The 26,748-nt window shown below is 38.0% G+C and overlaps 2 protein-coding genes across 7 annotated transcripts in view; one reads left to right on the top strand and one right to left on the bottom strand.

Annotated features, from left to right (window-relative positions):
- cadm2b (cell adhesion molecule 2b) overlaps window positions 1-26,748 on the bottom strand; it is a 321,622-nt gene that overhangs the window by 14,306 nt on the left and 280,568 nt on the right. For 3 of the 6 annotated variants that reach the window (XM_007234491.4, XM_007234495.4, XM_007234493.4), the window contains exons 6-9: window positions 15,175-15,336; window positions 12,463-12,553; window positions 9,535-9,713; window positions 1,424-1,447 (exon numbers count right to left, since the gene is read on the bottom strand). In XM_007234491.4, the coding sequence (XP_007234553.1) occupies window positions 1,424-1,447; window positions 9,535-9,713; window positions 12,463-12,553; window positions 15,175-15,336 (456 nt within the window). The remainder of the gene's footprint in view (window positions 1-1,423; window positions 1,448-9,534; window positions 9,714-12,462; window positions 12,554-15,174; window positions 15,337-26,748) is intronic. The other 3 variants (XM_007234492.4, XM_022685689.2, XM_007234494.4) reach the window with 1 other exon arrangement.
- Window positions 1-26,748, top strand: part of bach1a (BTB and CNC homology 1, basic leucine zipper transcription factor 1 a) — a 251,933-nt gene that overhangs the window by 39,590 nt on the left and 185,595 nt on the right. The window lies entirely within an intron of this gene.

Genomic DNA, 26,748 nt, shown 5'->3' with positions numbered 1-26,748 from the left:
TTGGCAATGCTGCATCAGCAGCAGTTCAAAAATAGTCGATGGCTGACTTTACAAATATCAGAGAAGGCATGTGCTAGTCTTCACCCTCCTAGTGTTAGGATATCTCTAGTAGTAAGGGGAGTCCTAATGAGTGGGTTGGGTAATTGGCTATGTAAACTGGGGAGAAAATGGGATAAGAATAATTAAATAGAAATAATCAAAAAGCGAAACGAAAAGAGAAATGGCATATCTTTTAGCCTATGTCTTGAACATTGTCACCTTTTATATTATTTCTGAAATAAAAAAAATTGACTCACTGTATAATCAAATTATTGTCTTTCAGACTTACTAAATTGACTGAAATACTGAAATGTCTAAATTGTGTATTTTATTCATAACAACTTACTTTCTATTGCATTTTTTTACTATTATTACTTTCCAGCTAACATTCTTAGAATGTTCAATCCATGAAGTTTTCTATATGTTCATGTTCTTAGAAAATACTTATTTATTGTTTTTACACGTTATGGTAACATTTCTGCCACGTCACTTTTTTGCTTAGTATTCGTCTAGATTAGGAAGGTTATGTGAGAAACGTTCAATTACATTGTGAGGCAAATCATTATTACATCACACATTTTCAGAACATTTCTGAAAACATTGCTAAATGTTTTTAAAACATTCTCTGTTATCTGGGTTTATACTGCATGAATAAAAAAATATTTATGTAAAAGCTAAAGTTTGGATTGTACGACCCTTGAGTTGAAATGACAGAAGTTTGTTTAGTCATAAAGGCTTTTAGGGAAATGAGTCTTGTCTTATCTTGTCTTTTATTGGACAGTTCTTACAGTTCCTGACCCCGGGGCTCCCGTTGGCTTAAAGTTTTTACTTGGACAGCTTTTCTTAACTTGTATTAGTTATAAATATAACTCTAGCCTTATGTCAGTGTCTGTTTCTGCTGTGCTGAGAAACAGGCCATCACTCAAACAGCAATAAAAGCAGCAACTCAGTGTATTTCACCCATGCATGTAAAATCTAAGAAATATGACCAAATAGGCTGCAGAGCAAAAACACTTCTTTTCATTTCCAATAAAACATACAACAAGAGGTTCTCAATCGTTAAAGCAGTCTTACGTTCATTTCAGGTCATGCTATATTATTCCCTGTATTTTTCTACTGGTCAGGCAGTAATAAATGGAGGTCTCTCGGTGTGTCAGGGCAGGTGATTAACTGCTTTTACAGGCCTCCCGTGGGTGTGACTGGAATGGTGCACCACGGCCTGTCCATACGTCACCCAGTGCTCCCATGCAAGGCAATGAACCCCAAGCTCATGCTATGAAGAGGCGGAGTGACCGTCGCCCTGCTGGCCACTCTGCAAACCAACCACACTGCAGCCGCCCTGTCTCAAAATGATGATGTCAGCACTGGAGGAGGGCATATTTACCTGTGGTACCTGGTAAGTCTTTGGCTGTTGCCATGGATGCAGACAGAGAAGGGCAGCAAGGGAAGACGTGGGTGAGGAGATCACGAAAATCAATCGAAACAGTGGCCACACACACACACACACACACACACACACACACACACACACACACACACACACACACACACACACACACACACACATAAACTCTCTCTTACTCTCTCTCACACTCACACAGACACACACACACATACATACACACAAACTGAAGACTGTTAATGAGGACGGTAGATATTAGCATGCTTTCAGAGAATCATAGAACACAGGAGAGACTGGGACAGTACAGAACACTGAAGACCCTACACAACATTACACACTTATCTGCTGTATTGTGCAAGGTGTGTCTTGTGAAATATGAGTTTTGTCAGTTGAAGCATTTCCTTCCACAGAATAAACCAATAAATAGCAAATATAATAATAACAAAATCTATTGGATCTGAAGTAAGAATTGCTTTAGTTTTATGTATTATTATGGCATTTTTTTATAATATACAGCTCTGGAAAAAATAAGAGACCGCTTTGATTTTACCAAATTAAAAACATCTGGAATATAATCGAAAGGTAGATGGACAATCACAAGCCATCAAATCAAGCTGAACTGCTTGAATTTTTGCACCAAGAGGAACATAAAGTTATCCAAAAGCAGTTTGTAAGACTGGTGGAGGAGAACATGCCAAAATGCATGAAAACTGTGATTAAACACCAGGGTTATTACACCAAATATTGATTTCTGAGCTCTTAAAACTTTATGAATATGAACTTGTTTTCTTTGCTTTATTTGAGGTTTGAAAGCTCTGCATTTTTTGTTATTTCAGCCATTTCTCATTTTCTGCAAATAAAAGCTCTAAATGACAATATTTTTAATTAAAATTTGGGAGAAATGTTGTCCGTAATTCATAGAATAAATCTACAATGTTCATTTTACTCAAACATATACCTATAAATAGCAAAATTAGAGAAACTGATACAGAAACTTAAGTGGTCTCTTCATTTTTTCCAGAGCTGTATATTCACTAATACACTTTTTAATAAAAGCTTTGATTTCTCCAACTAATATTCAAAATTCACTAATGGTATTACTGTTTATAGTTCTGATTATATACACATGAAATGCAGCACAAGCCAAACTCACACAAACCCCATCAAATATCAACTGTATTTACTGCTAGTGTGACTTTTCAAACCTTTCATTTAGAAATTTAGGAATCAGCTTTTAATTCAAGACTATTTTCTCTCTGTACTTTCTGTACAGTTCTGACATGTTAAACGTCATGGGTTAGGAGTATGTGAATTAATCACAAGGCCTCTGGGGGGTGGTTTGGGAATACCCATACCTGGGGTCTGATGAGTGACAGATGGAAGGGATGTTTCATGTGCTGAGTTGTGCATGAATTTTTAACATCCCTCAGATCAGAACCGCATGTGGCATTACCACCCACAGTGGACAGCACAGTGAATATAATTCATGTTCAATGCAGAAGGCCATGGCAAGTAACATTGGACACAATTCTAGTGCCATATCCCATTACATTTGGCATCTCAGTATATACTTATATTATATATAGAAAAATGCCAAAACATTTGACAACATTTGGAATTATTCTTACTTAACACAGTATAAAAGAACACATTACTAAAACTGGTGTACAACTCTACTGATGTTGGTGTTGTATTTAGTATTGTGGTGTGTTTTGTGGTGTGTGGGGGAGGTTTAATATGCTAATATCACAATTAATTTGACCAACTTATTAACTATTAAACAGGATCTACTTGTTACTGTGACCTTTGACTGTATGCCATGTTTTATCTTATTCAAAAAATAAATAAATAAACTTCCAGACAGAAAAACACACCATATAACTTCAATGTGAATGGACAGAGTTAAACTACTATGGGATGAATATGTGGAGAGTGCTGAGAAAATGATACATGAATTAACATTTATAAACTAGACAATGTAGACAATGTGTCCTTGACTCAATTAGGGATGTTAATTTAGTTAAGTAAAGCTAAGCTAAGTAAACAAAACAGCAATAAAAAAAGACTTTCTTTTAAAGTCAAACGAGGGCTGAATGTTAATCTACACAGATTTCTCTTCTGAAAACTGTTTATTTGGTTAAGTAAAGCACTTCCATTTATTTATAGTAAGCTTAGATTCACGAATTTCTCCAGCAGGCTGGAGCATTAGCAGCTAACCCCTACCTACAGTCACTTATACTCACCTCTGAACAGCAAAAGAGCTAGCACAGTTAACGGGTAACACTAATGCTGCTCCAGCAGTGGTAGCCGGGGTTAGCAGCAGCGTACAGGCTGAAAATACTCATCTCTGAATGGGGAAATATTGGTTAGCAGCTAATGCTAATGCTACTCCTACGTAAGGCGCACTGACGATTTTTGGGAAAATTAAAGGATTTTAATTGCACCTTATAGTGCGAAAAATACGGTACTTGTGATTTTTTTTTATTAATGAGTAATATTGATATTGGGTTCTTGAAAAAGTATTCAGAAATTGTATAAACTAGAGCAAAACTAGAGTTAAGGATTCTTGTATTGTATTGTCACCAATACCTTTACACAGTACACCAAACTTGTTTTATTTGGAAAAAAACTAAAAACAGAGGAACATTTTGGCTTTAGCTGATACGATCCCTTCACAGCTAGCTCTTACCTGTTACCTTTAGCCCAGACTGATGAGCAGAATTTAAGCCATTGTAGCTTTTAGGACTGCAGCACTAAAAACCTTTCAGCCCAATTTGTACAATCCAAAAAAAAGGTGTGATGTTAAAAGGCTGAGGTGATGAAAAGTGACAGCAGACAGAGAGACAGACAGTGTGGTGTGTGTGTGTGTGTGTGTATGTGTGTGACAGAGAGACAGAGAAATGAGAAAGCACATCCCTGCAGTGATTCAAACACAATGCGCCTGATCCGGGCCCGTTTGAGCTGCAGGCTGTGTGTCTCTCCTGAGGCTTCAAATCCACACTCGTCGTTTGATTTGAAACCTCTCAGCCTCGCCTCTACACCAGCATGCGCTCCCCGATGCATACGTTCACTTAAAACAGTAATATTCCTCCCTCTCTCTCCCTCTCCTTCCCCTCCCAGAGAGGGATCCGTGCCCAGCTCCTTCATTAGTAATAAGAACGGATGTAAACAAGCTTCCTGGACCTGCACTTCAAACGAAGGCTGTTAAGACGGCTCTCAGTGGGGCGCAGTCCTCAGGTGCTCTTCCTTTCCTTACCATTCCCTCTGCATTGATTGCTAATACATAATTAGCTCTCTAAATATCTGGGACTTATTAACAAAAATGGGAATTTCATTTTTTTTTTTTGTTCATTGTTTGGTGAAAATTTGCTTTTTGGGTCACACTTCTTTTGTCTTGCCTTTTTCTCGGCGTAAAAGTCTGGCAGCGAGAGCGCATTTTTATTAAAAAAAAAAAAGTAGACAATTTCATGGCTGTTTGCACGGCTTTCTGGGCAAATAAACAAAACTCCTTTTAGACTCTCCACAGTCTAATTAGAAGAGGTTTGTAGAGCAACGGAGCACATGCTGATTGAGGAAAGCAAGTGATAAATATTTTACGGCAGAAAGAAACTGTTGCGCTGTGTTCTTCCCCCGGGGACAGTAAACGCTGATGCTGCTGACTTAAAAGTTGGAGCGGAGTCTGAAGAGTGGAGCAGCCGCAGGGAGATTAGGCTGGGCAGACACTCGGCAACGTGCAACTCGCAGTAAGGTTCGCTTTATATGACAACACTCACAGCAACAGCGCGGAGCCAGGGCTGCACACCTGCTCGTACAGCTAATGGAGCAGCATGGCTGCTTTTCAAGTCAAATTACATACAGAAGAACAACATTAAAAAAATGCAATTTAATTCTAAAAAAATCCATTTATATATCAAACCATTAAGAAAAAGTTCAGTTTCTTATTAAGCTTATCCTCAAACAGATGCTTAGTTTTGACTGGTTTTGGCCACAGTCCACCTCATCACTGGTGACTGACTCAATGGGGGCAGGGAGGACAACTGCCCCCTCTCGTTTCCCCACGGTTGAAACAATGTCGCAAAAGTGCCCTCTGAAGTGGCTGCAAAAATGGCTGTGGCCCTTCACATGGGAGATGTCTAAGTGCAATACATTTCTTGCAATAAATTACTGTATGATGGTGTGCTCTCTAAAACAAGATTGATAATGTGTTTTAATGAGTGACCCTATATGTTTGCCTTTGCAATAAAAAAAAGAGTGTGATTATTACTTATAGTCTGGTGCTTATGTATTAAAAACATAGGGCCCCTTTTGTATATTTTTGTCCACCTATGCTTTTTAAACAATCCTAGTTTGGTTAACTTAAACTGGTTAACTGATTAATTTATTACTATGTACTGCACTGTCATAAGTAAGGCTTTATTCACTGTTAACTATTTAACATTTAATCACTACTGTTCCTGTGTTATATATTCAATTTACCTAACATCCCCTTTTAACCATATTACGGTAATCTAAGCCCTACAATGCCGGAGAAAGCACACAAGCAATTAATAGCTTTCATCACCCAGACATAATGGAAGTCTATGCACAGGCTGACTGAAATATTGACCAGTTGGGAGCAGATAAAGTGGGTTAAAGGATTCTTCAGAACAAATAGCGAACAAAATGATGCATCATGTCATATTACTTTTTGTTCAGAACACTGAGACCCAATTTTCTTTCTCTCACTATTATTACATCAGGTACCTGCCACACGAGGCTTTTGGCCATAAGTCAAGTTGGTTTGCTTTAGACTTTCCCGCTGGCAGGATTTCACAATGCTGAACAGTTAATCTTGCACATTTACCACTTTTCACAGAACTTTAAAATTATAATCACCATATATTATTGTTGTAAATGGCTGCAACTGCAACCAGTGGCACTTAAAACAGTGCAAAAATGTACATATTCAGATGTGTTAGACTTAAAATATTATTATTAATATGTAATAAGCAATAACTAAAATTAAGTAGTTAAATAGTTTTGTAGTCTTCTAGAGCCGAGCGAAACTATCAAGAAGAAGACCAGGACCAAGAGTGGCTGAGACTGATACAAGACCATGGCCAGACTCTTATGTTTTCTAATAATATACAATAAAAAAAATAGATATAACATTATATAATGTACATTATATAATATATAGCCTAAATTTATTATTTATTCTCACTACACTATCACATTTTTTGCACTATAAAATGCAAGTAAAATACTTTAATTTTCTCAAAAGTCATCAGTGCGCCTTGTGTATAAATTTTACCAGTCAGGTTGTAAGGAGCAGTAAAGCCACTCTGCTGAAGTACAGCGTTATAAAAACAGGATTTCAGTTTAGTTTAAACAGAGAGTTTCAGTTTAGTTCTCCAGCAGTATTAGCATTAGCTGCTAACCACGCAAAGCACTAGCTCTTTGGCTGTTCAGAGGTGAGTATTATCAGCCTGTAGCCTGATTCTAATTTTGGATTACACTGCTAAAGCAGCATTAGCATTAGCTGCTAACCTTAGCTGAGCACAAGTTTACTAAATAAATGGAAGAGCTTTACTCACCCAAATAAGCAGTTTTTTAGGAGAGAAATCTGTGTAGATTTACATCCAGTGTTTGTTTGACTTGTCTGACTCGTCTGAAATGTTGTTTTTGCTTTACTTAATTTACAAAAAAATGTAACAAAAATTTGTGAGTAGATAATTTAGGCAATAAAGTCATTTTAGGAAGGTTACGATATCCCAAAAAAACAAATACAGAAACAGAATAATTATATTACATTACATAAACAGCTTATCCAGAGTGACTTACAAGGTTATTCCCTATTGTAGAGGTGGGCCAATGTAGTGTAGAGTCTTGCCCAAGGACTCTTTTTGGTGTAGATCAGTATAGTTAACCAGATTGGGAATTGAACCCCAGTCTCCCACATTATGTGGTAGCTCACTGGAATGCGGTGGTGTTATCTACTGCACCACACCACCAACATTTTGTACATTTGTACATTTTAAGACATTACAGTACTTTGGATCTTTTATTAAGTATTGGACAATGACTAAAGGGAGTTTAAAGCAAGATAAGATTTATTTGAGCCAGAAATAATATATTTTTTATCAATCATTTTTCAGTTTTATGATTAACATTCAACATTCTTATTGAATTTTGTTGGTTTAAAACATGTATGCATGCCTTTAATCAAGGGTTCAAGCTGTGCCAAGAACCGGTTGTGTATACTGCTTTTAGTGGTCTGGGTTTTTAGAAGTTTTAAAATATTTATATCTTGGGCCCCTTTGTTCATTTCCTGTTCAGTAAGCTCCAGCGTGTATGGCCTGATCATAATGTTAACCTATCAGCGGATACATTAATGAATGGAAGTGACGATGCTAAATGGAGATGAATAGTGCCTGGGTGACTTCAGCTGACATTTATTGCCTCCTGGCAGTCATGCCATTAGCAAATTAGCTTCATTCAAGGCTCAGGCTGGACGACTCCAATGGAGAGAGAGAGAGAGAGAGGACTTGATAAATATCACTGGGGCGCAGCGAGACATTCAGATAAATTAGAAGCAAAAGGTAATGAGTAATGTGAGCGAGTCTCTCTCTCTCTCTTTCTCTCACACACTTTCCCTTCCTTGCTCTCTCGTTCTGTGTGTCTACACCTGAGAGAGCAGACTGAGAATGGATGTGATGTTGCCTGATTACATGATGTGACGTTATGTTTATGTTTGATGAAGGCGAGGGTGAATTTTTTTAACTGCCATGTCAGAACATTCACGGGCATGCTGTTCGCAATTAGCGAAAATAACCTTGTCTCACGTTTTTGGCCAGATTTAGCAACAGCGGCCGTTCTCCCTCGTCTCTCCCGTTCCTTTTAACTGCCTTCTGCCGTACATTTTTACTGCTGCCAGGGATTGTTCGTCGTGAAATTGATGTATTTTCTCAGAAAATGAAATGGGGGTGTGCTAAAGACATTCCATCAAAGCAGTAAAACGTTAGATGGTTGGTAATGTGGTGTCATCATTCAGAGCTGAACTGGATTCGGAGATGTATGCCGCAAGTCTCATCAATTCCATCAGCTTGGACATTTTTAAAACCCTCGCTGGGTGAAAACGGCTGTTAAATATGAGTCAAATGGCCTAAGGTTTTGCCTGACTTTGAAAGGGAAAACAGAGACATGCAGGGCTGCTGAAACAGTAAAAATAGCACAGATTTAGCCTAATGTCTAGCCTAGATTCAGGGTGTTGAGGCAGGAGCAGCTTGTACTTTTGTCATTTGGCTGATCCTCCAGCTATCGCTCGCTATTTTGCCTCCAACTATTCAAAGAACAACAAGTAAGTGAGGGAAAATCGCACCGCACTATACAGTTCACAGAGAATTATCACCTTGGGGAAGAAAAAAAGGGAATAGGAAAAGTAGAGCGTAGACGAATCGCAAGTCATTGTTTCATCTTTGCATGAGCACGCATAATCGGTGCCCTCCGATGGACTGACCCCGGCCTGTTTGGGTTGATGAAAATCCACGCTGAGAAATCTATTTCCATGCCTCATATTCCACACCTACTTTCCTGTTTTATCTTGACAAATGTTATCTGTATTTGTAGTGAAGCCTTAATTATGTGTTTTCTCTCTCTATCTTTCTTTCGTTCTCTCTTTCTCTCTCTCTGCATCTGAGCATCAACTTATCTCTCCTCCAGCTTCGCTTGCAACCCCACCATTAAATACTGCAGCCAACAGCACTTTCCGCCTGTTTCCTTATAACACACAAAAATAAAGGTAAACTGGGCCACGGTGAGTTATGGCCATGGGCAGATGTGTGTGGGTATGTGTGAGTGTGTATGTCTGTGCGTGTGCATTTGTGCTGCTTATGTGTGTGTGTGTATGTGTGTGTGTGGTGTGTGTGTGTGTTCACTGGTTGATTGAAAGACTGAGCCTGTGACCCAGGCACGCAGCAGAATGCTAAAAACGATGCTGGTTGAGAAATCAGGTGAAAACACACAACTACAAATAGAAAGCAATGCTGTAACAGTGTTGTAAGCCAGTGTGATAAAAATAACAATAACTGTATGCTACTGTAATAATAACTCACCGTATACAAACAGCACATATTCGTCGCTGTTGGTCCCAAGGTGGTTGCTGGCCTCGCAGCGATACGTGCCATTGTCTGTTTTATTGAGTGTTGTGATGATTAATTCTCTGCCCTCCACGATCATTCGCTCAACGTCAGGAAGCTCCCCACCGTCTTTTGTCCATACCACTGGTTCAGGCCTGTATGTAAAAAGGCATGTTAAACGTTTTCTCCAGACCGGCACACTTCTTCACAGCTTAGATCCTTTTAATATACAACATTTAAGAAGAGATTTTTTATTTGTCTGCATCATTTTAAGGGTTGCACCCGTTATAGTCATACAGTTCTGGAAAAAAATAAGAGGAAGATTGATGATCACAAGCCATAAAACCAAGTAGAAATGCTTGAATTTTGCACCAGGTGTGGCATAAAGTTATCCAAAAGCAGTGTGTAAGACTGGTGGAGGAGAACATGCCAAGATGCATGAAAACTGGGATTAAAAACCAGGATTATTCCACCAAATATGGATTTCTGAACTCTTAAAACTTTCTTTGCATTATTTGAGGGCTAAAAGCTCTGCATCTTTTATGTTATTTCGGCCATTTCTCATTTTCTGCAAATAAATGCTCTAAAGGACAATATTTTCATTTGGAATTTGGGAGGAATGTTGTCCGTAGTTTATAGAATAAATCTCTAATGTTCATTTTACTCAAACATGTACCTATTAATAGCAAAGTCAGAGAAACTGATTCAGAAACTGAAGTGGTCTCTTATTTGTTTCCAGAGCTGTACCGTATTTTTCGGACTATAAGGCGCACCGTATTATAAGACGCACTATCAAAGAACGCCTATTTTCTGCTATTTTTCCATACATAGGGCGCATCGCATTATAAGGCGCGTTAAGTGACACTAGAAAGGGTGCCTATATCAAAGTGAACAGGGGTGGCGCCATGTTTCCCTTCCCCCACCGGGGGTGGTCGCTTGCCGGTGGAGCGTCTCAGTATACAAATCTAGCTATTTCAAAGTCAAACGAGTGCTGGATATTAATCTACACAGATTCCTCTCCTGAAAACTGTTTATTTGGGTGAGTAACGTGCTTCAGTTTATTTACAGTAAGCTTAGATTTCCAGATGTCCACTAAGGCTTGCTGCACCAGCGTTAGCATAGCTATCCGCTAGCACGCTAGCTAGTCACCTAAACTAGTAAAGTTAACCCAAACTTAAACGACAGCGTTACACTGAGTAATCCTGCGTGTTCTGGTAAGACAGTGAGATATTAGCTAGCGATTCGTCCCCCGTAGCTTGTTTTAACACGGTAAACAAGCAGATTACAGGCTGATAAAACTCACCTCTGAGAGAGTTAGCGCTTAGCATCTAGCTAATGCTAGCCAGGCAAAGCAGCACAGACTTACAGGCCGATAACTCACCTCTGAACGGTGAACGCTTAGCGATTAGCATCTAACTCTAATAATACTGCTCCAGCAGTATTAAAAGTACTAAATTTAGAAAATACTGATCTCTGAACAGTGAAAAAGCTAGCTAGCTAAGCGGTTAGCATCTAGCTATTGCTGCTCCAGCCTCGGAGCGGCACGGCTCTGCACGGAGTGTGTGTTTACTGCTCCTTACACCTGACGGGTAAAATTTAGATAATACTGATCTCTGAACAGTGAATAAGCTAGCTAATGCTATTTGCTGCTCCAGCCTCGGAGCTGCACGGCTCTGGACTCTGTATAGCACTGAAACTCTGTATAACGCTGCACGGAGTGTGTGTTTACTGCTCCTTACAACCTGACGAGTAAAATTTAGATAATACTGATCTCAGTGAATAAGCTAGCTAGCTTAGCGGTTAGCATCTAGCTAATGCTATTGCTGCTCAGCCTCGGAGCTGCACGGCTCTGGACTCTGTATAGCACTGAAACTCTCTATAACGCTGCACGGAGTGTGTGTTTACTGCTCCTTACAACCTGACGAGTAAAATCCATACAAAAGGCGCACCGTATTATAAGACGCACTGTCAATTTTTGTGAAAATTAAAAGTTTTTAAGTGCGCCTTATAGTCCGAAAAATACGGTATATTTTTTCCAAAGTATATTAAACTCAGCTTATGATTAGACTCTGTGCTGTACCATTTGCAGAAAACATTATATTTATGTTAGAAAGGCAGGATATCGTAGCCTTAGTTACTGATTACAAATAATATTTTCAGTTCAAGATCAACTTCTTTCAATTGACTGAAATAAGCATTTTACCAGGGCTGTCCAAACTTTTGCTTATGAATATGGTGCCTGTCCATTTAAGGACACCACTTGGTACACAACACTTACACTCCCACATTTCACAATGACAACTATAAGGTTTATAGGTATAAATCATTCAGTTCATATAACTTTGAATATTTAAACTGATTACTGTAATCATTTTTAAAAAAGCTATAAAACATATGACTATTTGACTATTTTTTGTATGGCAAGTTTATCTCACACAGAGAAAAATGAGCCTAAGCAACTCCATGAACTGAAATTCACAGATTTTGAACTGAGAAAGAACAAAGCACAAATACAGGATATATTTATGACTATTTATCTTTGGGTTAAAAGCTTGGTTAGGTTTTATAATTATAGTTTTAGCAAAAGTTATAGTTTCTCACTTTATTATCACTCCGTGGGAGAGTTCTTACCAAACTCAGGCCTACATCTTTTGGAAAGGTCACAGAATTCAACTTATCTAATAAACTATGTCTCTCTGTAATTACCCCACACACTAAAACTCTTCTAAATACCAAGATCTGATTTATAGTTGCAGGTCTTTTTTTATACGACAAAGCAAAGGTCTTCATTGTTATCTGGATCATTCGGCTTTTCATATACTTTATGTATTCATTAAATTGAAAATTTAGAGTGAATAGTTTGATTCTTGTTTAATTGGAGAAAAGAAGGAATGAGTGACTTACAAGGGGTTGCCTTTGGATACACACTCCAGTTTGAAGTACTGTCCTTCCTGTGGCACTATTAAAGAGTGTACAATCTCTACCTTAGGAGCGTCTGTGTGAAAAAGAGAGTCAGTTAGCAAAACAGAATCTAAGCCTTAGATTAGTCAAATATACCTTGGTGAAAAAAATATATATATACTTAATTGTACTTAAAACATATTGTGTACATAAACATAAGTGTTTAAGTACAGATTTATGTACTTACCTAAAATATATTTCAATTATTATTATTATTTCATCAATTTTTTTAAAGTAAACTTTGATCATACTTATTTAAAAGTACAATATAGTGCATTTCAAATAAATAGACTACTATGAAGTACACTTTTAGTTCAATGTAACTCAATATACTTCTAAAATATTTATTTCCAAATATACTTCTGTACATTTTTAGCAAAGAGTGTTAAAACCAACTGTTACAGTAGTATACTTAAAGTACAATTTATCATGTAACTTTTAGAAAGTAAATTAAATGACTACTACTTATTAAAAAAAAAATAATAATAATAATAAAGTAAATTTGAAACACGCTAAAAATTGTAGTACAGTCTATTAAAATATATTTTTATACTCAACAAAGTATTCTAGAAGTGTGCTACTTACAAAAGACAGGAACAAAAAGCAAATTTGTACTGTAATGTAAATATATATTTAACATCAATTCTAAGCACATTTCTAATATATCTGATGTATAATAAATAGTGATACAGTTGTAATACTCATTAACTGTATTATAATTTTACTGTTAGCATGTTTAAAATATGGGGTTACATACAAGAAGTAGTATGTTTAAATGATACTTAAGTATATTTAAAATAGTTGCATTTTAGTACAGTTAATTACACTTAGCGCAATTTAAGTAAGACTTTTGTACTATTTTTATACAATTAAAGTACAAAAAGGTTGTAGCACTAATATCATTTTAGCACTATTTAAATATACTGATTAATAATGTGTCTACAAGTACACTTTAGTGCACTATAGCATAATAATGCTTAGAATACTTTAATCTACTTTTTTCACTAGGGTAGGCCTACAGTAGTGCTTGAAATTTTGGGAATCCTTTAGAATTTTTTAGATTTCTCCATAAAATTGAACTCAAACATCCTAAAGTGCTAAAAGTCGATAAAAAAGTAAATAAGGAGATCCAAATCAAACAAATGAAACAAATGACTAGACTTGGCCATTTACTTAATGAGGAAAATCTTTGAGTCATAAAAGGTATGTAAACCACAGCGTTCAGAATCTGATGTGATCCACTTGTGCATAAATAACAGCAACTAAACATTTTTGGAAACTCTGCATCAGGGATTTTAGTCCATTCCTTCATACAAAACCACTTCAGCTCTGTTATGTTGGTAGGTTTTCTCCAATGAACTAATTGCTTCAGATTCTTTCACAAAGGTTTAGTAAAAAAAAAATCCAAAACATGATTTTTTTTTTTTTACCAACTTATGTGCATATAGGGTCATTGTCTGGCTGCATGGCCCATTTTCTCTTGAGATTCAGTTCATGGACAGATATCAGTACATTTTCCTATATATTGTGCTGGTTTTATTCAGAATTCATTGTTCCATCAATGAGGAAAAGTTATTCAGGCCCAGATGCAGCAAAACGAGCCCAAACTGTGATACTATCACTATTGTGTTCCACAGATGGGATAAGGTTTTTTTTTTTTTTTTTACATTGGAATACAGTGTTTTTTTCAATAGATAAAGCTTCTCGTTTAAACTAAAAATATATTTTTGGTCTTATCTGTCCACAGAACATTGTTCCAATAGCCTTCTTTGCTGTGTGTGAAAAAGCCTTTAGTTGGTTAGATGTTAACTGGTGGTCCTTTGTGACCTCACAGACTATTACACATGGATCACTGTTGGTGGACCAGTCCTGGGGAGGGTAGTAATGTTATTGAATTTTCTCTATTTGTACACAATCTGTTCAAATAGTGTGTGGATGGGTGGATTTTCCAGCCTGATAAGCATTAACAACTTATAAACTTCTTCTTCTCAGACTTCTTATTTATCCATACCACAAATCACTTCAATAAACAATAAAAATGTTGTGAAGATCAGACTTTGCTTTGATAGATTGCTGTTCTTTATACAAAACACTTTGAAACACTGTTGAGTTGTAATTCCATTGATTGTTAACATCTGACTCAAGCTATCTGCTACTGTAAACTACTTTTGACACCCACAGAGATGCATTTAAAACAAAAAAAGACCATGTCTGATATTTTTATCTAATTTGTTTGATTTGACTTTTAGGCTGAAGTTTACGTCAAATTTATGCAGAAATATCGAATTCTAAAGGGTTCACAAATTTTCAAGCACCATTTAAAAACAGGAAGCACATTAACATTAAGCTAAAAATATTTTCTTCACAACTTAAGACTTAAGATGCGAAACTTTAGAAGATTCTACTGCTTCACATTAAACATCATCAGCCCTGCTAATTTTCCACCTGGCGCCACATTTTGCCTAATTACTCTCTTATATAAACATGAATAAATCTTCTGCTGAGGTGTGATGATTTATGCTACTGTTAAAACTCTTGTTGGCACGATTGCCCCCTTTACTTCAGATGTGAAAACATTACTCATCCAGAAGCTCAGACAAAGATTTGGGACATGGGGGCTCCTGCAAGCTCAGCTGCATGCCCTGTATTACTCACAGTGGACCTCCAGCACCTCTGTGACTTGGTGAGGAGTTGAGTTCAGAGCTACGTGCTCCACGCTGCAGGTGTACGCCGCTCCGTCGTCCTTCCTGTCCACCCGGAGGTGCACAGCGCTCCTCACTGTGAATGACCTCCCAGTGGCGTTCACCTCCTTCACACCTGCCACAACACACACATCATCCATACCTGTCAAGTCTCCCGTTTTGGCAGGGAAACTACCGTATTTTACTCCTCTTTCCCGCCGTCCTCCCGTATTAGTATTTTCCCGTAAATTTCCCGTATTATACTAAATAAAAAAATATATAGGCCACAGGCGACAATGCACTGACCGCTGTGTGTCTCTTAACCAATCGTGGTTCCGGTTCAAGGAGAAAGTCCCGCCTTTCAGGAGAAACAGCCAATCAGCTTGCTGGTTTTGCGGAGAGCTGTTTAGTGTGGGGGAAGCCCCGCCCCTCCCCTCGCTGTGAGTTCAGGCAGCTAGTCGGAGCAGCTGTCGTTAAAACTAATCTGGATATACGGAGATTTTTCTAAAAGAAAGGTAACTAACCATGTAAACTGTGATGAGATTGTTTCTGATAGCTGGTTAAAAAGACTCTTCTCTGAATCAAAACATAAATTAAACCCATTGTGTGTTTAATAAAATCCAGCTTGTGACTCAGTTAGCTTAACTTTAGAATTAGCTAGATAGATATTCAGGGTTTGAGAAAAATCTACATATATATATATATGCCCTTATGTGCCTGATCAGCCAATAACTATAATTTCCAAACTCTATTTGTTCAGGGCTAGTTTTAGGGTTTGTTAGAATTTGTTTAAATCTCAAGTATTGTGGTGTAATGTATTATTTAGAAGGGGTAGAAGAGATGGTTGAGCTGGAGAGAGAGAAAATGTGAAGAGGGCTGAAATTAACTGAACTGATCAGGAGTGGACTGAACAATAGAAAGAAGTATTAATGAAAGATTAGTAATTGTGTAGGCCCCTTAGGACTATTATTTACTTATGGAATATATCTGATCCATGTCCTTCTTGTAAATTTGTGCACCCTTCAATTTCATATATATATATATATATATATATATATATAAGCACAAGCCCTCGGTTGGGCTGTTGGGGCGGCGGAAAAAATCCCTTATTTTTAAGTCCAAAACTTGACAGGTATGACATCATCGGATCATTAGCCTGGGATCCACATTGATTTTGCTGCTCCAGTGGTTCCCAGTTCTCCTCCTGGAGTACTACTGTCATGCATATTTTAGCACTTTTCCTGCTGAACAGAGTAATGACAGTTCCCACTGAAAGCCATGGAAGCAATGGAAATGTGCAGCCCCCAAACCAGTTTGTGTCTAATTAAAAAAGAAAAGTTTTTGTTTGATTTGAAAAATTTATACTGAGGCATTTTTATCTTTTATCCTTCTTCACTTTATGCCTTTTTAACCGAAGTTCACCCTCATTTGCAATGATAAATCCACATGGAGTTGGCAATAAATATATAAAAATAAATATAAGCAAAATTAAGTTCAAGCTAATAAACAAACTATTAAATGGAATTAATAATTTATATTATGTAAAATAATGAAATGAAAACAAAACAGAAATACAATTTAAATAAATGCAGGTATATATAATCTACGCAGAATAGCACTGCGGATAGAATGTGATGCTCCGGATCAGCCATCCTATCTAGTCCATCAAGCCCAATGCCAAGTCTTGGTTAAAGAGGTACAATAACCCCCAGCTGTAAAATGTGAAACATAAGACCAGAGTTCTCCAGTAACATTTGGACAAGTCCAACTGTTTGTACTGTACTTTTCACACTATAATATGCACTTTAAGGTGAACTCCGGTGCAAAATGGACTTTTGGTGTAGTAAAACATGATACAAAGTACTTATCTTTGATGAATAGCACACCTCCATTCTCCCATAGGGATCTGAGATCCAGAAATTTTAACAGTTTGTCCAAACACCCTTCAGACTGGGTGACATGGGGCATAATTTGCCCCAATAAATAGCCTTTTCCAAATAAAATAAATAGCTTTTTTTTTTAAACTAGGCATTAATAACTTAAAAAGATGTGGAGCTACTTTTATAACAGTGGAAAAAGCTATTTATCGGGCTAATTATGCCCTGTGTCACCCAGTATAAAGGGTTTTTGGATAAACTTTAAAAATATCTGGATCTCGGAACGCTGTGAGAGAATGGAGGTGTGCTATTCATCAAAGGTAAGTACTTTTTATCATGTTTTACAACACCAAAAGTCCATTTTACACTGGAGTTTACCTTTAAAATTCTTTATTTTTCCCAAAAATTGTCAGTGTGCATTTTAATACGTTGCACCTTATGTATAAATTTTACCAGTAAGGTTGTAAGGATCAGTAAAGCCACTCCGGTGAAGTACAGCGTTATAAAAAAAACATAAACATCAGTTTAGTTCTCCAGCACTGAGACTGGAGCAGTGTTAGCATTAGCTGCTCACCTCGCTAAGCGCTAGCTGTTTAGCTGTTCAGAGGTGTAAACTGAACCGTGACACCATTGTGTACCATTAAACCCCTTATTACTGTATTTGTTTGCACTGTGAGGCGCACTCTGAATTAATATCCTTTAATTTTCCTAAAAATCGACATTGTGCCTTAAAATTCGGTGCACCTTGTGTATGAATTTTACCAGTCAGGTTGTAAGGAGCAGTAAAAACACTCTGCTAAAGTAGAGCACTATACAGGAGTTTTAGTGAAGTTTCTCTAGCGTTGAGGCTGAGGGCAGTGGCATTAGCATTAGCTGCTAACCGCAGTGCTAGCCCTTTTGCTGTTCAGAGGGGAGTATATCAGACTATAGCCTGAGTGTTTACTGTGTTAAAACAAGCTATGTGGGTTGAACCGCTAGTTGATAGCACCCTGGCTTACCGGAACACTCAGGGTTCCTCAGTGTAGCTCTGTCCAGAAGCTTTTACTAGCGCTAAGCGCTACTAACCACTGCTAACTGCAGCTAGTGCTGCTGCTAACTGTGCTAAATCTGTGGAATTCTAAGCTTACAGTAAATAAACAGTAGCACTTTACTCACCCAAATAAAGAGTTTTCAGGAGAGAAATCCGTGTAGATTAACACCCAGTGCTTGTTTGAAATGTTTGTTTTTTTGTTTACTTAGGGCATACCTGTCAAGTTTTAGATTTAAAAATAAGGGATATTTTCCTCCGTCCGCTTAAAGTCGTCCCACCAGCCCAACGAAGGTTCAGTATCTCTTACATTTTAAGGCAGGTTTACAAAAAATCTAAAATAACCACATGTGAACCACTTACACATTACAATTAGATTATCAGAATCTGAAATGTTGTGGACATTCCTACATATGTCATTCTTTTAATACAGCCAAATTAAAAACCCTTTTCTAGATATTTAAAAAAAGTTAAGATTTCATGTCTTTTTTGCCTTTAAATGCACTCTTTTATATTATATATTTTTTTATTTATTTAATAGATTTAAAATTGAACAAAGGGGGCACAAATTCTGCAAAATGACTGTAGGTGACCTAAAAATAGTATTATGAGCTTTTACTAAAAGGCAATGGACCACACATATTCCATCAGTAAAAATTAGTCCTAAGTGGCCTACACAATTAATAATTTTTAAATAATACTTTTTTCTTTTGAACACTACTGATCAGTTCAGTTAATTTCGGTCCTCTCCACATTTCTAGTTAAACTGAGTCACAAGCTGTAATTTTTTTAATTTTTTTTTTTAAAAGGTTTAATCTGTGTGTTTTATTTCGGAGACGAGTATTTTTAAGCAGCTATCAGAAAAATCTCATCACAGTTTACATGATTAGCCTACCGTTACCTTTCTTTTAGAAAAAGCGCTGTATATCCAGATATGTTTTAACATCAGCAGCTCCGACTAGCTGCCTGAACTCACAGCGACGGGGGGCTTCCCCACGCTGACCCTCCTTTGCAAGCTGATTGGCTGTTTCTCCTGAAAGGCGGGACTTTCTCCTTGAACCGGCTCCACGATTGGTTAAGAGACACAGAGCGGTCAGTGCCCTGTCTCCTCAATAATATATATTTTTTAATCTTAATATAATACGGGAAATTTACGGGAAAATACTAATACGGGAGGACGGCAGGAAAGAGGAGTAAAATACGGTAGTTTCCCGGCCAAAACGGGAGACTTGACAGGTATGACTTAGGGGCCCCAACCACCCCCAGCAGGGAGACCTGCTATAATTAGAAGGGAAATATAGTGACAGCCGTGTTTCTTACTATTGTAGCTTAAAATGCGCCTTATAATATGGTACACTGTATTATAATATCCGTACACACATTTGAGACACATATGGTTGAATATTTTCTTAGTAAAGCAACAAAAGCCAGCGTGTCTCACAATACACAACTACAGAGTGCCAACCAAAAACAACTTTTCAGAAAAAGCCAGAGAGAAAAAGGTTTGTAAGAGTCCCCAGTGATACCCCTGCCTACTGCCGATTAGCTACAACAACACACTCCAGCTCACTTCAGTAGGATGTTAAACTGGAAACTCAAAGTGTGTTCCAAATTCCCATTGGGTTGAATGGGTTTTTTGTTAACATTCTGTAAACCTTGTCCAACCTCACAACAGCAGCTGCTGCTACTGAAGAAGGCATCTGTGGGTGAAGCTCGGTCAGGTTAATTAACTGAATAGTGGGATCAGGTGTTTTAGAGCAGGGAAAACACCACAACATGCTGGAGGCCGGCTTGGGAAGCACTGCTCCATTCCTCTATTTTAGTCCGTCTGCGCAACAGAGCGGCAACTTCTGCAATTCCATAAACCGACTGGGTCTGAGCCTAATACATTTCAAAGCTCCAGAGGAACATTTCTTATTTCCCTCGATGAGCCGGAATCCATTCTTAAAGTTGGTGGAAATGAAAGAAAAAGTTAGTCTAAGTGAAGAAAAAGAAAGCGTTATTCAGAGAGCGTAAAGCGCCGGCGCCAATCCCCGACTAGACGAGGGGCACTAAAACAGGACAACGATGCGCAGGCAGTGTCCTGGGTTTACTCCAGAGATGCTCCTATCCACTAACCATGAAAGCCATGGCTCAGCAAAATCATGAACGGCTGAGTGAAAACAGTGCCCTGGAGGATCAGCTCCAGGCAATTCGCTGCGCACCACACAGCACACACACAATACATGCATGGCCTGGCCGGCTAATATGGATGAGGATCTCTCTCACTCCCTCGCTCCCTCACTCCCACACCATAAAAGCAAACTTAACTCCCTGCTGTCCTTGAAATTGTCATCCAAATCGTGTCTTTGCCATATAACAAAATATTGATTTTATTGCCGTCTTTTTTTTTTGCCTCCACACTCTTGACATCTTTCCCGTCTAGATAAGTGTCTGTAAATAAGAGGCGGCCAAGTCTGACTCCGAGCGGGCAGTTCACAGCAGGGTGGCCATGTCTATTGATTCACTGTCACAAAGTTAGAGTCTGAGTTGAAGGCTGTCAATATTAGTTAAAAACAGTGTTATTATTCATTACTGAGGGTTGCAGTGATAAATAATAAGCAGATCTACTAAGAACAGGGTTTGTACGGTCATGAAAAACCTGGAAAAGTCATGTAATTTGAAAATAGCAATTTCCAGGCCTGGATACCGAAAAAGTTGTTAAAAAAAGTCATGTGACTTTGGTCTACAAATCTTTGTAGATCAGTTTATCGACGGAGAAAATCTATTTTGAGCTAACAAATACATCAGCTCAGAGTTAATTCAGTAATTTAGGCCTACACAATGGAGCTCTCAGGATCTGACACACATTTTATTATTAAACATTGTGTGTCAATATTTTAATCAGATTAATTTAAAGCCCACTATATTATATACATTTTAATTATAATTTTGGTTGATTTTTGGTTTTATTTTCCATGACTGCACTGATGTTTTAAAAATCGTTTAGTCATGATTAAATGCCAAGAAAGCACAGAAAAGTTATAAAAAACCATTAAAATGTACTGGATAAAAAAGTTTATGAACCCCGAAGAACAATAATCTTTAAATGATGAATATACACTTAACTCAATATAATGTATAATAATTTAAAGAGGACATTACCATTTGTACTGGTATGTACTGTACATATTGTTGCCATCCAAAGAAAAACAAGTATCTCCATTTTTGTCAGATTTTTTGTTTACTACAAAATTTGAACTCTCATTTACACTGTGTCAAAATTTCTTGATGAATAGACAAATAGAAATTCTCCAAATTGACCTGCAATAATCTCTTTTTACATTGACTTGCATTGAATATTAAGAAGGTTGATGTTTTGGAAATACATGTTTTTCATTGGACAGCAATGATATATATATAAAAAGTCATGGGATAGCAGTATGTACAGTAAAGTAAAAATAAAATTGGCACAAAACGTGCAAAAGGCATGTATTAATTCTCATAATGAATCACTTAATTAGGATCAAGTATAACTTGACATTTCCCTTAAGAGTCAGATGCGCTCTGACTTTGGTGGATTGCTATTTTAACGGCGCAAAGCTTTTGCGCTTCTCAGCAGAGGAAACTGACCTGTCCGTTCACACTATGTAGGTGCACAAGCAGGTAATTTATAAACATTTTTAAACGAGAACAGCATGTTGTTGCCATGGTAACAATGGACCTCTGAATGTTGACGTTTGTCTAGGTTGTTTTCAACCAGTGGCACCTGTGTTTTCCGTTCCCAAAATAGCAAGATGTCAGAAATTTACCACCACATCCATCACCATAGATATATTGATAATTCTGTCGCTATTTAAACGCAGATGCAGACTTAAGGCGTGAAAATGGACTGTTGATGGGGGGGGGGGTAAGATAGCAATGAGCATTGTGATGCGCTTTGCGCAGGGTGTAAGCTTGCCATGTTGTGAGCTCACTAACAAAAGAACACCTCACAACTTTTATAGGTGTTGGCGTTTGCTGAGGTAACATACTGTATGATTAATGTATTCATTTCTATCCCATGACTTGACAGGCAAGTTTCAAATAACTAATAATAATAAATACTTTTTTTCCACAAATTTAATATTCTTAAGTAGGTCTTAGTGTGTATGTTTTGATACTTTGTACATGTTTTTTTATTAGGAAAGCTTTTATACATGAAAATATTGCAATGATGCATTACAGAAAACTACACATGTTTATAGCGCCTACATTAATGTATCAGACTTGATTTATTCTGTCAACAAACTGCTAACCATGACTGATATTTCCTACATTCATTAATCTTGTGGATGTACTAATTTAATGCCATGTTGTTTACACACTGTGCTGTGGAGCAACTGTGGAACAGAATGAAACACAAGCTGCAATTTTTTGCACCCCACCTCCACAGCAGACCTCTTTCCCACTTTCTATTTTCAGATCATTTTCCTCTGAAGATCTTCAAGATTGTCCTCCGTTACGACATCACCACCCACCTTTATGAGCTAGATCAGATGACAGATGAGAAATGCTCCATGACTTCCTTATCAAAGAGTTAAAAAAAAGCTGCCTTGATGACTTATTTCACGTAACCGTTTTAATTAAGCACGGGCGTATCACCCTGCAGAAATAACTCGCATAATGAGCAAGTTAAAACCGGCGCAGCTGACATTAAAACACGGCAAAAACTGCTTATCTAAACAAGTATTCCTCCCCTTGGGACATAGCCTCTGGGGATCCATCCTGAGGTACTGTATGTGTGTGAGGGGGGGGAGAAGAAGTTTCAAAAAGTTGCTTCCACATCCTGCATCAGAAGTTTAATCAAGGTCGGCATCTAAGATATCTAACTGTGTGTCACAATATACAGTACTTCACTTCTATTCTCCAAACGCAGGCTTTCTCAATCCCTCAATGCCGGGTATATATATATATATATATATATATATATATATATATATTCTGCTTAGGCTTTGACGCTGGTCCCGCAGAGCAGATCCACTCCTCTACACGAGACCTGATCAGAGAGAGAGTTTCCTTTGAAAAGGAGTGAATGACAGAGAGGCAGGATGGAAAGTGGCGCAGCAGTGCAGAGCTGGCCTTTTACTGCGTGCTACGTGAATGCCATCTCTGAGCCAGGGACGCTATCTCAGTCTCAGGCCATCAATCACTGCTGTTCTATCAGAAAAAAAAAAGAAATGGGAGAGGTGCACTCTTAACAACAACAACAAAAAAAGTTAGCAAAAAGGGTTATGTGAAGCAATGTCAGAGAAATCCCTATTTTGATTCCATTTAAGAATATATATTTTAATCCAAAGCAACCATTTTTTGCGTCAATTACTCCAATATAGTTTTATTAATACCCTAAATGCTATATTCTGTATAAATCAAATCAAATGTATTTGCTGTACTGTACTGTAATTTTCGCACTACAATAGAACAGTAACGCCACTCCACTGAAGTTCAGTTTAGTTCTCCAGCACTGAGACTGGAGCAGTATTAGCATTAGCCGCTGACCACACTAAGCGCTAACTCTTAGGTTCAGAGGTGAGTATATTGGACTGTAGCCTGCGTGTTTGCCGTGTAAAAAAAAGCTACGCTGGACAAACCGCTAGCTAATATCCCCCTGGCTTACCAGAACCCACAGGGTTCCTCAGTGTAGCGGATCTGCTGGATGGCGTTTACTAGTGTTTACCACAACTAGTGCTAGTGTTTAGCCACTAATGCTAATTCTGCTGCACCCAGCTTTAGTGGAAATCTAAGCTTACTGTAATGTTTCTCTTTTAATTAAGCGGCTTTTGCCGCTGGGATTGCAAAACTGTAAATCTTGAAAAAACATTTTTTTTCCAAAGTCAAAGAGCTAGCGCTGTGGTTAGCGGCTAATGCTTATACTGCTTCAGCCTAGAAAAACTTTACTGAAACTCCTATATAGGACTGCATTTCAGCAGAGTGGCTTTACTGCTCCTTACAACCTGACTGGTAAAATTCATACATAAGACCACCGGAGTTTAAGGCGCACTATCATAGAAGGCATTGCCACCCACAGTGGACAACACAGTGAGTAGAAATTAACATGGCCGTTGGCATCTGGCTAGAACTGTCCATGCAAACAGACAATCAATTTTGGCAGAAATCACATCCAACTTTAATGAAGGAGGTCCCACACACATATCCCACAGATCAGAGCAGCATTCTTTAGCTTACCAAAATACATACAGTTGTGGTCAAAAGTTTACATACACTTGTAAAAAAACATAATGTTATGGCTGTCTTGAGTTTTCAATAAGTTCTACAACTCTTATTTTTCTGTGATAGAGTGATCGGAACACATACTTGTTTGTCACAAAAAACAGTCATAAAATTTGGTTCTTTCATAAATTTATTATGGGTCTGCTGAAAATGTCACCAAATCTGCTGGGTCAAAAATATACATACAGCAACATTAGTATTTGGTTACATGTCCCTTGGCCATTTTCACGGCAACTAGGCGCTTTTGGTAGCCATCCACAAGCTCCTGGCAAGCTTCAGGTCGAATGTTTGACCACTCTTCTTGACAGAATTGGTGCAGTTCAGCTAAATGTGATGGTTTTCTTGCATGAACCCGTTTCTTTAGCACTGTCCACATGTTCTCAATGGGGTTTAAGTCAGCACTTTGGGAAGGCCATTCTAAAACCTTAATTCTAGCCTGGTTTAGCCATTCCTTTACCACTTTTGATGTGTGTTTTGGGTCATTGTCTTGTTGGAACACCCAACTGCACCCAAGACCCAACCTTCGGGCTGATGGTTTTAAGTTTTCCTGCAGAATTTGGAGGTAATCCTCCTTCTTCATTATCCCATTTACTTTCTGCAAAGAACCAGTTCCACTGGCAGCAAAACATCCCCAGAGCATAATACTACCACCACCATGCTTGACAGTAGGCATGGTGTTCCTGGGATTAAAGGCCTCACCTTTTCTCCTCCAAACATATTGCTGGGTGTTGTGGCCAAACAGCTCAATTTTTGTTTCGTCTGACCAGAGAACTTTCCTCCAGAAGGTTTTATCTTTGTCCATGTGATCAGCAGCAAACTTCAGCCGAGTCTTAAGGTGCCTTTTCTGGAGCAAGGGCTTCTTTCTTGCACGGCAGCCTCTCAGTCCATGGCGATGTAAAACACGCTTGACTGTGGAGACTGACACCTGTGTTCCATCAGCTTCCAAATCCTTGCAGACCTGCTTCTTGGTGATTCTTGGTTGACTCTTGACCATCCTGACCAATCTCCTCTCGGCAGCATGTGATAGCTTGCGTTTTCTTCCTGATCGTGGCAGTGACACAACTGTTCCATGCACTTTATACTTGCGTATAATTGTCTGCACAGTTGCTCTTGGGACCTGTAGCTGCTTTGAAATGGCTCCAAGTGACTTCCCTGACTTGTTCAAGTCAATAATTCGCTTTTTCAGATCCACACTGAGTTCCTTTGACTTTCCCATTGTAGCTTTTGTAGCTGAGTCTAATCACTGGGTCAAATGAGCCCTATTTAAATGGGCTCATGAGAAGTCAACAGCTGTAGTCAATCAGAATCACTTACAAGAAGTGAAGAGGCCATGACATGAAGCTAATTTGATTGACACAACTCGCTACATCACCAAAATTGACAAATTTTGTTGCTGTATGTATATTTTTGACCCAGCAGATTTGGTGACATTTTCAGCAGACCCATAATAAATTTATGAAAGAACCAAATTTTATGACTGTTTTTTGTGACAAACATGTATGTGTTCCGATCACTCTATCACAGAAAAATAAGAGTTGTAGAACTTATTGAAAACTCAAGACAGCCATAACATTATGTTTTTTTACAAGTGTATGTAAACTTTTGACCACAACTGTACATCATCATAATCATCAAAAAAAAAAAAGTTAAACCTTTAAGGAATCAACTGTTTCTGTTGTGTGGAGGCATCCATGGTCAGCGCCAAAATCAACGCATTGGTCTGCATTAAAAACGCTTTGACAGCCCAAAGTTACGTTAATAAAGTTCTGCAACCATTCCTACTTCCTTTTCTGAAGTTAATTCACTCCAGTGAGCTATCCAGGGCTCCAGGGCCATCAACTCTTCACCCCAGCGTCAAAATCTGCAGGAGCTGCGTAAATATTCAAGCTGCATGGACTGGCTGGATGAAATATCACTGGACACTATTAGGAACCTCTACAACTCCATGCTGAGACGTCTGGCATGTTGTGTTACACATGCGATACACACTAGTTCTGTATTTGCAGCTCACTAAATCTGACCGATCCTTACAATATGAGCAAATTAGTTTAAATTATGAACAATGTATTGTTTCTGGTAACCTTCCAAATTTTCCACATGAATATCTTTGCAATTGCAATTCTGTTTCAGAAAGTCAGCTATTTTTGCACCCACTTTGACCATGACTGTATTTTTTCAAATACCCAGAGTTTTCTTTAGAGTAAACAAAAGAGACTCCTACACTACTCCAAAGAATAATTTTTAGTGCCTTTATTTTAAAGACTTTAATACATTTATACCATATTCTAGGTGCATGTGCCAGTTAAAGTGGCAAAAAACTCTGATATACTGTAAACTAATGCACCAAAACGCTATTAAATACTATTATCCGCTGAAGCTTGATAGTTTGCCAACT

The sequence above is a fragment of the Astyanax mexicanus genome, chromosome 18 (assembly GCF_023375975.1).
Source record: "Astyanax mexicanus isolate ESR-SI-001 chromosome 18, AstMex3_surface, whole genome shotgun sequence".
In the NCBI taxonomy this organism is placed as follows: Eukaryota; Metazoa; Chordata; class Actinopteri; order Characiformes; family Acestrorhamphidae; genus Astyanax; species Astyanax mexicanus.
This window is presented reverse-complemented; position numbering and strand designations above follow the sequence as displayed.